Source organism: Cololabis saira, chromosome 11, assembly GCF_033807715.1.
Source record: "Cololabis saira isolate AMF1-May2022 chromosome 11, fColSai1.1, whole genome shotgun sequence".
NCBI classification, from domain to species: domain Eukaryota; kingdom Metazoa; phylum Chordata; class Actinopteri; order Beloniformes; family Belonidae; genus Cololabis; species Cololabis saira.
This window is the reverse complement of record NC_084597.1, coordinates 15,274,212-15,286,861: the sequence shown is the minus strand read 5'-3', so window position 1 is coordinate 15,286,861 and position 12,650 is coordinate 15,274,212. Positions and strand designations below refer to the sequence as shown.

The following is a 12,650-nucleotide window of genomic DNA, read 5'->3' as shown; positions in this document are numbered from 1 at the left end:
GCGGCCTCGCGTGATGCTCTGAGGCGGAGGCTGGTCTATCCGCCGCTGCGGACCGGCACTGTTCTGTCTGGGAATGCTGGGCTGGTGCTGCGTCTCCGTGAGGGACAGCTGTCGGCGGTTGAAACTCACCGAACGCCTAGTGTAACTCGTCGCCGCTGCTCCCGCCGCCGCCTCCACCTCCTCCTCCGGCGTGGTTGGCGTAGGCGTGCTTTCCTCCGACCAGCCCGTCGTCGTTGTTGCTGTGAGAGCTGACGGAGCTGTGGCACTCCGAGCCCGAGTCGTTCATTCCCCGGGGGACACCGGCAGGCAGGCTGCCATCTGGTAAACGGGGTTCTGGAAGGACAGCGGGGCTAACAGCTGGGCGGGTCGGCCCGGAGTGCCGTCAGTGCTGGGTGTGGTGGGGGTCTGGCCCGGCCTCCTCAGAGTGGGACCACCTGGGATTCCTGTGGGACTCTGGCCGCCCAGCCTCCGCTAGAAGCTTGGCTTTCGCCCAGAGCATCTGAGCCGCTGGACCCGTGCCAACCGTCCAGGCGCGAGGGTCCTGGAGGTCCACCATGGATAGACTTTTGCTGCCGTTCGCCATGCCCAGGTCAGGCTCGTTTGTCTCGGAGTAGCTCGAGCTACGAGCGGGGGAAGGCTGGATACCTGAGCTCTTTGTCACAAAGAAGATGTCTTTATTTACTGGGGTTGGTGAGGGTAAACGGGTGAAATCAACCAATCTGAAGAGACAAACCAAACAAAAAAAAAAGAAGCCTCATGAAGCTTATCAACAGTTGTTGTCAACAGGCCCCTCAGACAGGCTTTAGTCAGACACGTCATCAGGTCAGGCAGTTCAGTTAAAGAGCAGCGACGACTGTGGGAAGGATAACTATTTGATGACACGTTCGGATTTGTATTGCTGCATCTATTTTACATGCACAAGATGCTACATAACACACACACACACACACACTAGGGATGGGCGGTATGGACAAAAAAAATGTATCACGATAATTTCTGGCATTTATCCCAATAACGATAAAAAAAATACCAATACAAAAAGTGTCATCAACGGGAATCTTTCTTTCTTTCTTATTCTTTCTTTCTTTCTTTTTCTCTTTCTTTCTTTCTTTCTTTCTTTCTTTCTTTCTTTCTTTCTTTCTTTCTTTCTTTCTTTCTTTATCCAAATAACGATAGTCGTTCTTCTTTCTTTCTTTCTTCTTTCTTTCTTTCTTTCTTTCTTTCTTTCTTTCTTTCTTTCTTTCTTTTCTTTCTTTCTTTCTTTCTTTCTTCTTTCTTTCTTTCTTTTCTTTCTTTCTTTCTTTCTTTCTTTCTTTCTTTCTTTCTTCCCAATAACGATAGTCGTTTCTTTCTTTCTTTCTTTCTTCTTCTTTCTTTCTTTCTTTCTCTTTCTTTCATCCCAATAATGACAGTCGTTTCTTTTCCTTTCTTTCTTTCTTTCTTTCTTTTTTTCTTTCTTTCTTTCTTTCTTTCTTTCTTTCTTTCTTTCTTTCTTTCTTTCTTTCTTTCTTTCTTTCTTTCTTTCTTTCTTTCTTTCTTTCTTTCTTTCTTTCTTTCTTTCTTTCTTTCTTTCTTTCTTTCTTTCTTTCTTTCCTTCTTTCTCATTTTCCTCAATTTATCGTTTTAACCGTGAGATGGCAAAATTCTTACCGTGGGGAATTTTATTGACGGTTTATCGTGAACGGTAAAATATCACCCATCCCTAACACACACACACACGGAGACACACGTAAAAACAACCTAAAAAAAGAGTGCTATGAGCTCTTTAGAATTCAATGATAAATAAATGTATGTATATGTTGCTTCCTGTTCTTTTCTGCAAACAGAAGAGAATGAGAAGACGGTCACCTGTGTACAGCGCGACTCATCCTCCGCTGATCTGTATCATTCACATCACGCTCGTCTTGTCCTCTTTTCCTTGTCCCTCCCCCCGAGCTCCATTACCCTTTCCTCCTTAAAGCTCCCTCTCCTCTTTTCCATTCTGCTCAATTTCTGTCCTTGTCAACCTTAATACCGTCATTTCTTTCTCTAAATGTCACGTCTGTGGTTAGCGGATGAGGTGCGGTTAAAGAGCGGTAAACTCATTTAAATTTCAGTCTCGTCGCCCCGCTGATGTGGAGTCGCCACTAACACACACACACACACACACACACACACACACACACGCACGCACGCACGCACGCACGCACGCACGCACGCACGCACGCACGCACGCACGCACGCACGCACGCACGCACGCACGCACGCACGCACGCACGCACGCACGCACGCACGCACGCACGCACGCACGCACGCACGCACGCACGCACGCACGCACGCACGCACGCACGCACGCACGCACGCACGCACGCACGCACGCACGCACGCACGCACGCACGCACGCACGCACGCAAGCACACTCACAGATATGTGAGAAAAAACTTATTGTGATAAAATACAGATGGAAGATTCTGGGTATAACATTGGGTTATATCCAGCCGGCACTTAATTAGTTCTCTTGAACCTGGAGCGTGATGAGCACAGTGAATACCAGCTGTCTGGCTCTCTGCCCGTTTCTCCTGTTGTCTCTTCATCTGTGTGATTGTTATTTGATGATGTGTGTTTACAGGCAGTTGTTGTTCATGTAACTCCTCCTCTGTTAGTCCCTGCGCTCCCGCGTTAATCTTTTTAAGGGTCTCCTTGCCGTTGTCCCACCAGGGAGCTGAGCATGATAAGCTGGTGTCTGAGTGTGCATTCATCCCCTCAAAGATAAGCAAGGTTTAACAAAAAAAAGCTGATGTAAACAAGAAAAGGTGACGTGTTCACTGCTGCGTCATGGCCTTGCCTGCCAAGCATCGACACCGGGCTCGGAGTGCGAGAACAACACCTGCAAAAACTGACGATGAAGGACGGCAGAATCGACTCTTCAGCAAAGATACAGGAAAACACAAAGGGGACACGGATTCATACATCCAGATTTACAAATTTTGCATTTTTAAGCTGCACTCGCACCATTTAAACTTGATCAACATTTTTAAATCCGACCCAACTTCTCCGAGATCTTATTTATGTCAATCTGGATTCACAAGTCTTTCATGAAAAAAACAACTTTTTCTTGCAGCACATCTGTTATCTGCAAGTAAGTTATTTCTAAATCAATTCCAGACCCTTTTAGTCCAACAAACGAAGAGCTTAAAGCTGGGGTTTGGTTGTGAATACACAAGCGCCATAGGACTACCCACAGCAGGCTGGAGATGCATTAAAATCCTAACTATTGAAAAAAAAAAAAAAAGAAGCTGGGAATAAACTCCAGGTAGTCAACCTTTTAAAAGTTGGACAACTCTTCCCGAGGATTTAATTATAAATGGTATAATAATATGGACAATTCTGAGACACCTTAAAACTAACAACCCACTTCTTGTTTCTCCAGTTAGCAAAGGGTCTTTGTGATCCTGCTCAATAAATTAAGACTGAAATCCTTGATTGTGGAGAACCTTGATGGGGTTTTATCTTCTGTAGTGAGACTTTAGAAAGCCTCTCGGCTGACTTCCTGAAGAGATGTATGAGGGACGGACGGTGAGCAAGTTCAGTTTTGGTTCAGTTCTGAAAGCTTTGGTCTTGGTGGCACACTGGCCCGTCCAATAACTCTTTGAATCTTAAATATTAACTAATTTTTGTTATTGAAACACAACACAATATTTATATCGGTGCTGATTAAATATAAACCTTTCAGCCAACAGTTGCTTATTTGCAGTGGTGGACAGTAACGGAGTAAATTTACTTGAGTACTGTACTTAAGTACATATCCAGAGGATTTGTACTTTACTTGAGTATTAGATTTATTTGGTACTTATTACTCTTACTTGAATACATTTCCAAGACAAATATTTTTACTTTTACTCTAGTAAATTTCTAGGAAGGCTGAAAAGTACTCGTTACTTTCAGGTCTGCTCTTTTTTCTTCTTCCCTAAAATCCTATTGGACACAAGCTGTTTTTGTCAAAGGAGGAGACCTGTCACAGTGCACACTCTCCACTGGGATGTACGTAAAGCGGAAATACGTCAAGCCTCCTCAAAACGATACCGCCAAAGTAGCCTGCGTTTGTCAAGACAGAGCTGCAACAATTAATTTAGAAAAAATATAGTAATTTACTGATGTGGAAAATAAGAAATTTACTCTTACTCTTACGTTTACTTAAAGTAAATTTAAAAGCATTTACTTTTGGATACTTAAGTACCTTTAAAAGCAAGTACTTTTCTACTCTTACTCGAGTAATATTTTGACTGAGCTACTTTTACTTGTAACGGAGTAAATTTTGACCAGTAGTATTTGTACTCTTACTCAAGTACTGGGGTCGAGTACTCTGTCCACCTCTGCTTATTTGTTAATTCAGCTGTGACAAACTGATCATCTTGTGACCAGTAGAATATTTTGTCCAACTATGTACTGAAAATAGTTCAAATCTATTTAAGGCACTATATTGTTACGCCGTCTATGATGCACATACACCACCACAAGGGGCTGACTCCAGTGTCCCTCATGTTAAAACGTGTAATATTACTGCAGGAGTAAACATATTTATAGCCTGGCACATGAAACAAAACAGAAACAGTTTTGGTCTCCATATTGCTACATTTAGCTGAATATCAGCTAACTTTATGGGCGCTGCGGCTGACACCAGAACTTATACATACATTCTTACAATTATGCTACCTCATAATAAAATAAGCGCTCCTCTTTGCTCTGGGATTGTGTTCAAATGAGCCAAAAAAAAACAAAATCAAGAACTAACAAATGCATTTTGTTTTCTTACCCTGAGAGGTCGTTGTCTATGACCATCTTCTGCAGCCCCGTGGAAATGCTGCAGCCTGCCTCGGCAGAAGGCGAGTTCATGTGCTCCGAGGACTGTCCAGGTGTCATCTGGACACTGGACGGGTTAGACAGAGCTGTATTCACCTCCCGCAGGATTCTGGGCAAAGGACCCAGCTTTGATGCAGCACTCTGGGAAGACAAAGGGACAATTAAACAGGAGCCAAACTGGATATTCTGGCTAAAGAATTAATTCGATTCCGATTAAGTTTTGTCTCGCATACTTCGCAGACCAGATTTTTTCCTCCTGCACTAAGTAATCAACTCTGATATTTAGAAAGCATAATGAATAATACACTAGTAAGGGCCAGTTTGACAGACTGCAGTATCAACCAGACTGTGATTGCTGAATTATTGAAGGAGGTAGTTTGAAAGAGCTGGATGATCTGCTACAACCAGCTCCATCTGCTCCCAGAGCCAATGCAAACTTCTTTGTAAGTCCATTTATATGCCTCAACCAGTTTCTGAGGCTTCACGGCGCTCTCCCTTTGTAAACTACTTATGTAATGAAATGATGAATTATTGACAGATGTGAGATAAACATCCTCATGTATTCCTCATTCAAGTTTGACTCAAATCCCGACGCTCATGATAACGCACTGAAAGCCTTGGCTGGATCTTGATCTCACTGAAGGAAATCTACAATATGTATGAATATATGTATGAATCTCCATCAACACAGATTCAGGTACATGGATCAAGTGTGGGAGGTATGAACAGTAATTTGTTCCAGCTAATTTGTTATTTAGAAGGTCCTTGGAAAAATACTAATTTTATTCAAATGTAGCAGATTATTATTAGGGGTGGGCAAAAATATCGATATGGCAATATATCGCAATACTTTTCCAGCCGATTCAATATCGATATTCAAAATTTGAATATCGATTTTTTTTTTTTTTTTTCATTTTAATTTTAATTTTAATTTTTTTTTAATCCCCGATCTTTTTCCCATTATATCACCCAGTGCTCCTACCTAAGTGACAGTCCTGGGCATTGCCACTCTCTACCAACCCTGGGAGGGCCCTGCACTGAGCTCAGGTTTTATTTCACGTTTTATTTCATTTTATAATTTATTTTTTATATAACACAATTGCCTGTCCTTAAAAAATGAAAAATAATGGACAGAGGTTTATTTATTTATGGATTTATATCTATACTGACTGATCACTGTGCCTGTCCTTGGTTTTAGTACCATCTTTCTTGTGTTTATTATCATTTGCCACATAATTAAAGCAACCTCATACTAAATTTAATGTTAATTTCATATGATGTAAATAATATGAAAAACATATACAAATAAGTTGTAACTTTAGCTTGTATAGTTATAATAAAACATTGTTTTGACTCAGTTTGTCCCTTGAATTGTCACTATAATCTGATGAACGTGCAACTCGGATTTTAAGATCCATCACTATCATCTGATGTACATATGTACAACTTGGATTTTAAGATGTGTAATGCATTTTTAAATTTTTCGGTGAACTATGTAGAATATAATAATCGGGATATCGCATAATCGGGATATCGCAATGTGTATCGTATCGTGGCTCAAGTATCGTGATGCGTATCGTATCGTGAGGTCCTTCCCAATACCCACCCCTAATTATTATTTATGATTAAAATCCACATGTGTGTACTCTCACAAGGTGAATAGTTAATCCAACGTAACACAGTATTGGAAGAACTGAAGGTGGAGAAGAAAATGCACGACAGTTAATGAGGTGTATTCCTCAGTACCTGCTCCATCTGGGAGACCACCTCAGAGAGCAGGGAGTGCAGGGTGGAGAGCTCCCTGCCGAGGTCGATGTAGCCCTCAAAGCCCGCCGTGTTGGAGATCGTCTCTGGGTTCGAGATTTCGAGAAGGAAACGCTGCATATTGGTCCACTCGTGCTCCAGAAACTGGTTCATGAAGGACATGTACTCCTCCTTGTTACCAAATCTGATTGCAGATGGAGACGGATTTATGAAAAGTTTAACTCTGATGTAAATCAAAAGTGTGCTATTTTATCAACAGACATAAACTCACTTGGCAAAGTTGGCCAGGTTTTGCGTGACTTTGGCAATGAGCGTGAGCGTGCGAGCAGTGCGGTCGTCCGGATACTCCTGCATCAAATTGAAAAGCGAGGGTGACATGATGGCCGGACAGAGGAACCGCAGGAACAAGGAGGCGCTGATCAAACGTTCGCTGATGTCCGGTCGACCTCTGTTGCTGCATTCCTGCCGCCACGACGCAAAAACCTCTTTCAGCTCTCGCGGAAAAACGCTGTTGAGAATCCGGAAAATGAAGCGGCAAAAGAGACAAAAATGAGGAGTGAACACCCTAATAGACAGAGGGAAGTAATAAAAAAAGAAAAAAAAACAAAAAAGTAACTGAGCAAAAGGCTGAACAAAAAAAACGAGCTCCAGTATTCACCAGTATGAGTTGATGATTTTGCAGAAGGCCAGTTCACAGCACATCTTGAGGTTACTCTGATGCTCTGGCAGGTCACCAGATGAACACCTGGATGGATCCACCTCACAGTTCTCATCAGACTCATACAGAGCCTTGATGAACTCACCTGGAAAAAAAAAAGGGGGAGGGGGGAGGGGGGGGTGTGAATTTCCTTCAAAGTCCTGGGAGGGGAGCTAAAAATGCTTCGTCTCCTGTGACTCAGCGGCTCATAAACGGAGCCCAGTTTTTGTTTGGCAGTGGACTGAGATTGTAATTCCACTCTGATCAGAATTCCCGAAAAGGTTACATAAATGTTTACTGCCTTTGGTGGTCTGACGAGAAGCTTGGCTATTGTGCACCACGGCAAACCTGTTCATCCAGACATGAAACAAAAGAAGCAATCCAGTCATGCATCATTTACGATTTCTCTTTGAATCAGGCACATGTGGAGGGACGTGGGGACAATTCCCAGCTGCAAAAGCAGCCAGTAAGAGACACGGAAGCAGTGAAAAACAAAAGCAAGCACAAGCACACGCACACACACACACACACCAAACATTGATATTGGCAGCAGAGAAAGAAAGAAGTGACAGGGGCCAGAAAGGATGTGTGCCATTTGGAGATTAAACTACTGCTGCATACATTTCTAAATTAGGAAGGAAGAAAAGCAGACAGTGCATGTAAAGTGCTTACTGTCAGAGCCGCAGACCAACACAAAAAATCAGTTCAACCTTGGGTTAACATTGCGCTTACTTTATCTTGAACAAAGTGGAACCACCGAGAGTTTTTGATTGTGATCATTTCCTGTCACATTGTATTTATCAACTTCCTTTCTAATTTTAGAAAAGAGTATATATCTCTGAAGTAGTGATGCTGTGTGTTTCTTTTCTTTATTTTGAAAATTGACACACATTCCTGAAGTTTTAACGAAGTATATCAAACATTATTTGGTCAGAATAGCACAGACATAAAGTACAACAGCTACGCTCTCAAGCATGTCTCAACAGCTTTGTTTCCAGCAGCTGGTACCCGGGGGTCCTATCATGGGGTATGATCCTTTTCAAATCACTGTTGAAGCTTTGTGTTAACAACTCCAAAAGTGGAGCAAATGTAGATGACGATAAATATGGTCATCTGGGTCTGTGATGTCACAAAACCCTGCAAACCTAAACGGTGCACTGAATGACATTAGATGTATTCAGATAGCCAGATCTGACTTAAAGGAGACCTATTATTAAAAACAAGTTTTTTCTTGCTTTAACATATATAAAGTGGTCTCCCCTCAGCCTGGCAACTCAGAGAAGGAGGAAAGCAACCAAATTCTGCAGTGTCTGTACAGCCGCCCGGATGAGCCGTCCAGTGTGATGTGGATCTACGAGCCGTTCAGATTCTGCTCCCTTTCATTACGTAAACAAAATGCAAACCACGCCCACAACTAAACACCGTGTCCTAACTGCATGCGAGCGTCCGGCTATCGCGTCGCACTGCCTGACATCAGACGCTCTCTGTCCATCTCCCTCCAGCAGCTGCCACTTTATTGAGGTTTTTGTAGTGAAAGGAGGAGGTATCATAGAGATAACTTCTCATTTCAACTAACTGGATCAGCCGTTCCTCATCCATGACCGTTTCCTACAGCGGTTTCAACCGGCTTTCAACGCGAGTGACAGGAAGAAAATCGAAGCAGGGCGTCCGACAAATGTTCAGCTCAAAACGGCACGCCACGTCACGCTGCACAGCACTGCGTCACTGCGGCCGGTTAGGACAGTCCAATAGAAAATAAAGCAATGGAATTGATTTTGTCGCTGACGCTCCCTCGCATTGCATACAGTTAGGACACGGTGTTAGAACATGGTAACTCCGCCGGCCGGAGCTTCCGCCATTTTTTCGTAGCGGTGTATCGCGTCATTCAGGCAGCCAATCAGCACAGAGCCTCATTATCATACCCTCCCCACCCACTCAGAATCCTGCATAGATAAGGACGTTAGAGAATGGGATGATAAAGACATGGTTTAGGCTGAATTTCTCATTTACTTAGCAAAAACAATCAAAAGCTTGTTTTTAAGACATTCAAGGCCTGTTTTAAAATAGGTATTAGATGCCATAATAGGTCCCCTTTAACATATCCAGAAAGGTTTTAGATTCTTCAGACAGTCTAAACAACTAAAAACCACTTTAAATGGAATTATTTTCAAATATGATTCAAACCAAATGTAGAGATGGTTCCAAATGATATTCAAATTGGATTTTCACAAATTTAAACCAGTATTATTACAGCTAAACTACAGCGTGTTCCCCGGGTCTGCTCCCAATCACTGCCGGACTCACCGAGGGCGTCCTGCAAATACTTCTGTCCCACCAGTTTGAGGTATTCCTCTATGGCCTTGGTGGCCAGTGTGTTTTCTCTGAAGATGAGGTGCTCGTTCTCCCCGCAGCGGTCCACCTCCGACATCATCAAATCCGTGAGGAAATCCTGCCGAGACGATAAAAACAGGACGAACCCAGGGTTAATAAGTGCCGCTCCCAAAGCAATCCAGTGTGATTATCCACACATGAGTTAAATTTGCTGATGGAGATGTTTTATTTCTAATTATACAAAGTACTGAATGGTGCATGAAGGTGAGAGGATGTAAAATGGGAATAAATGCAGATGACCATTAAAAAGCCTCACAAGAGATGTTATGTTATGATGTTATGAATCTTTATTTCGGCTTGTACAGAACAAGATGAAAAGGAAGAAAAAAAAAAAAAATTATTTTGCCGAAAAGGTGTAGGCTGAAGCCGTAGCTTATAGTGCCTACCCTTTTTTCTTATGATCAGCAAAAATATGAGACATTAGCTTTTACTCAGTGAAAACAAACAATACATAAAGAAGAAAAAAATAAGTAAGACAAAATATAAAATTGACATTTCACATCCTACAATGTTTTTGATAGTATACTTTATAATTATAGTGTTTTATATTTATTTACAATATTTTCTTTAAACAATTTCTTAAACTTGACGATAGAGCGACACATTTTTAGGTTGTTGTCACAACTATTCCATATTTCTCTAGCCTTAACTGATGTACATTTCTTTTTAATATTAGTTCTTGTTGTCGTCATCTCAAACATGAGTTTCCCCCTCAGGTCATAGTGGGTTTCTTTTATCTGGAACAGGTCCTGAATGTAGTTTGGAAGCAGTTTCTGCTGGGCTTTAAAGGCAAATAAAACAGTTTTCTGCTCTACTATATCATGGAATTTTAAGGTATTATATTTAATAAAAAGATTATTTGTTGGTTCATAATAGTCGGTTTTATTAATTATCCTTAAAGCTCTTTTTTGTAATAGAAAAATAGGGTTTGTATTTGTTTTATAGGTGTTACCCCAAACCTCCACACAGTAAGTCATGTATGGAACTATGAGTGAGTTATACATTAAAAACTGTGCTCTTTGACAGAAAAAATAATTTGTTTTATTTACTATTGCTAGGGTTTTAGATATTCTTGATTTTTTGATGTGGTGTTGAGATGTTTTCATCTGGTTTATTTTCATCAGCCCGATATCTCAAGCTTATAATATCTGACAGGACTAACTTCTTTTTATAGTCATTTCAGAGCCTTCATCAGTGACCCTCTGTGATATTCTACCCTTTTATATGTACAACTGAGCCACTATTTTTACTTTTAGGAGCATTTTGTGTGGCTGTAGATGATATTATTACTAAAATACCATAATGTTACTGACTGGGTTTGTGAAATGAAAACAATTAAAATCAGAGCAAAGAAGCTATTCATAATGTACCTCTAGCCACCAGACAAACATGACTACATGATGAACGAGCATGCATGTTAGTGTGTGAAAATAAACACACATTTGAACCCAAGAGATGTTCAAAGACAAAGTATGGATGAAGAAGCCCAAGAAACTCACTCATGGAGCAAAATGTTGCTTCATCTCTAGAAGTGATCAATAAGTATCACTGAACACACATTCCAACACTACATGAACATTTATTTATTTCCAGTGTTTGAATCAAAGCCCTGAACACCACAAATGATGATAAACTTTATTTTATTTAAATTTGTTTTTTGAATTTCAAAGAGAAACCAGGTTCCTTCATGATTATCATTTTTGCAAAATATAAATTCCATCAAAAGAAACAGAAGGCACTTTTATAGAGCAATTTAATCTGACTGAGCAGTTAAAGATACTTGTATGGATATTATGTATTTGTCATTTTTATGCAATTGAGTATCAATACTGCCTCTCCAACCCCAGCTTTGACACAGACACTTAAATATACTCACAGGCCTCAAAAGAAAAAATGTAGACACTCTGGTGGATTAATTCAATCCACCAGAGTGCCTGCATTTTTACTTTTGAGTTCACTGTTGCACCCATTGCAAGAGCACCGGTGGTTGTAGGGACACCAGCAGTGCTCCTGTTATTCTATTTGTATACTCATAGGCCTTTTATTATATCATTATTTTAATATAATATAATATATATTTGAACCACATCTTTCTTTTAATTTCTTAAATCTATAACCTAATCACTAGGAACTGGACCTAAAACTTTTCTCACAAAGTTGACTTTTTCCCAATTTCCCAATTTTGGCACCTGGAAACATCTTTTTGTTGCTCACCATGTTATAATCTTTACTGCAAAATGTGCAAATAAGAATACAATCCCATATGTATTTGGCCACAAGCAGACAGGGCTTTCACTCACGGGAGGCCTTAAACATTATCCGTTATGATACTTTAGTAGCTGTTAAAAGGAAGTTGACATGCCAAAGACCTCACCTGTGAAGTAAAACTTTTACACGACTCGTGTACAACACGAGTCATGACAAGTCAAAAGCATGACACGGCAGCCATATGAAATGTTAATAGCTATTACACTTCTACTAACATGCGTTGACAGAGCTTTGTAGTTCAACAGGACAAGAAGTGCGTGTTGCACCATGTACGCTCGTCTTGATTGTTACATCTAGTATAAATTCATTTGATTTTACTGAGAAAGTTTCTTGGCTGTTATTATACATCAGATATATAATGTAACATATTTGATATCAAATATTGTCTATTTTTACGAAGAGTGGCACAGCTAAACTCAAAGCCAAAAAAAACCTCCAAAATAATAAGCTGAGAGGTGTTAAACCGTCCGGAGAGCTCAGGGGATCCTGCAGTCCAACAATAGTCCTCAGTAGGTTTTTTTTCCCACGAGGAGCAAGTCCGTCTTTGATAACACAAAAACAAAAAACAGCTTTTCATTCAGCCAACCACACCTATTACAAAGTGACTCACTGTAACTAGACTATGGCCCCGTTTACACGGGGCAAAAACCGAGGCGTTTTCATGCGTTTTGGCCATTCGTTTACACGAAAA

The 12,650-nt window shown here is 40.9% G+C and overlaps 1 protein-coding gene across 1 annotated transcript in view; it reads right to left on the bottom strand.

The window, feature by feature from the left end:
• The window catches only part of dab2ipb (DAB2 interacting protein b), a 168,718-nt gene that overhangs the window by 21,489 nt on the left and 134,579 nt on the right, over positions 1-12,650 (bottom strand). Inside the window, 9 exon segments of the mRNA XM_061733807.1 lie at positions 3-144; positions 146-294; positions 297-460; positions 462-719; positions 4,793-4,980; positions 6,586-6,787; positions 6,875-7,111; positions 7,262-7,406; positions 9,605-9,749. Of these exon segments, the coding sequence (XP_061589791.1) occupies positions 3-144; positions 146-294; positions 297-460; positions 462-719; positions 4,793-4,980; positions 6,586-6,787; positions 6,875-7,111; positions 7,262-7,406; positions 9,605-9,749 (1,630 nt within the window).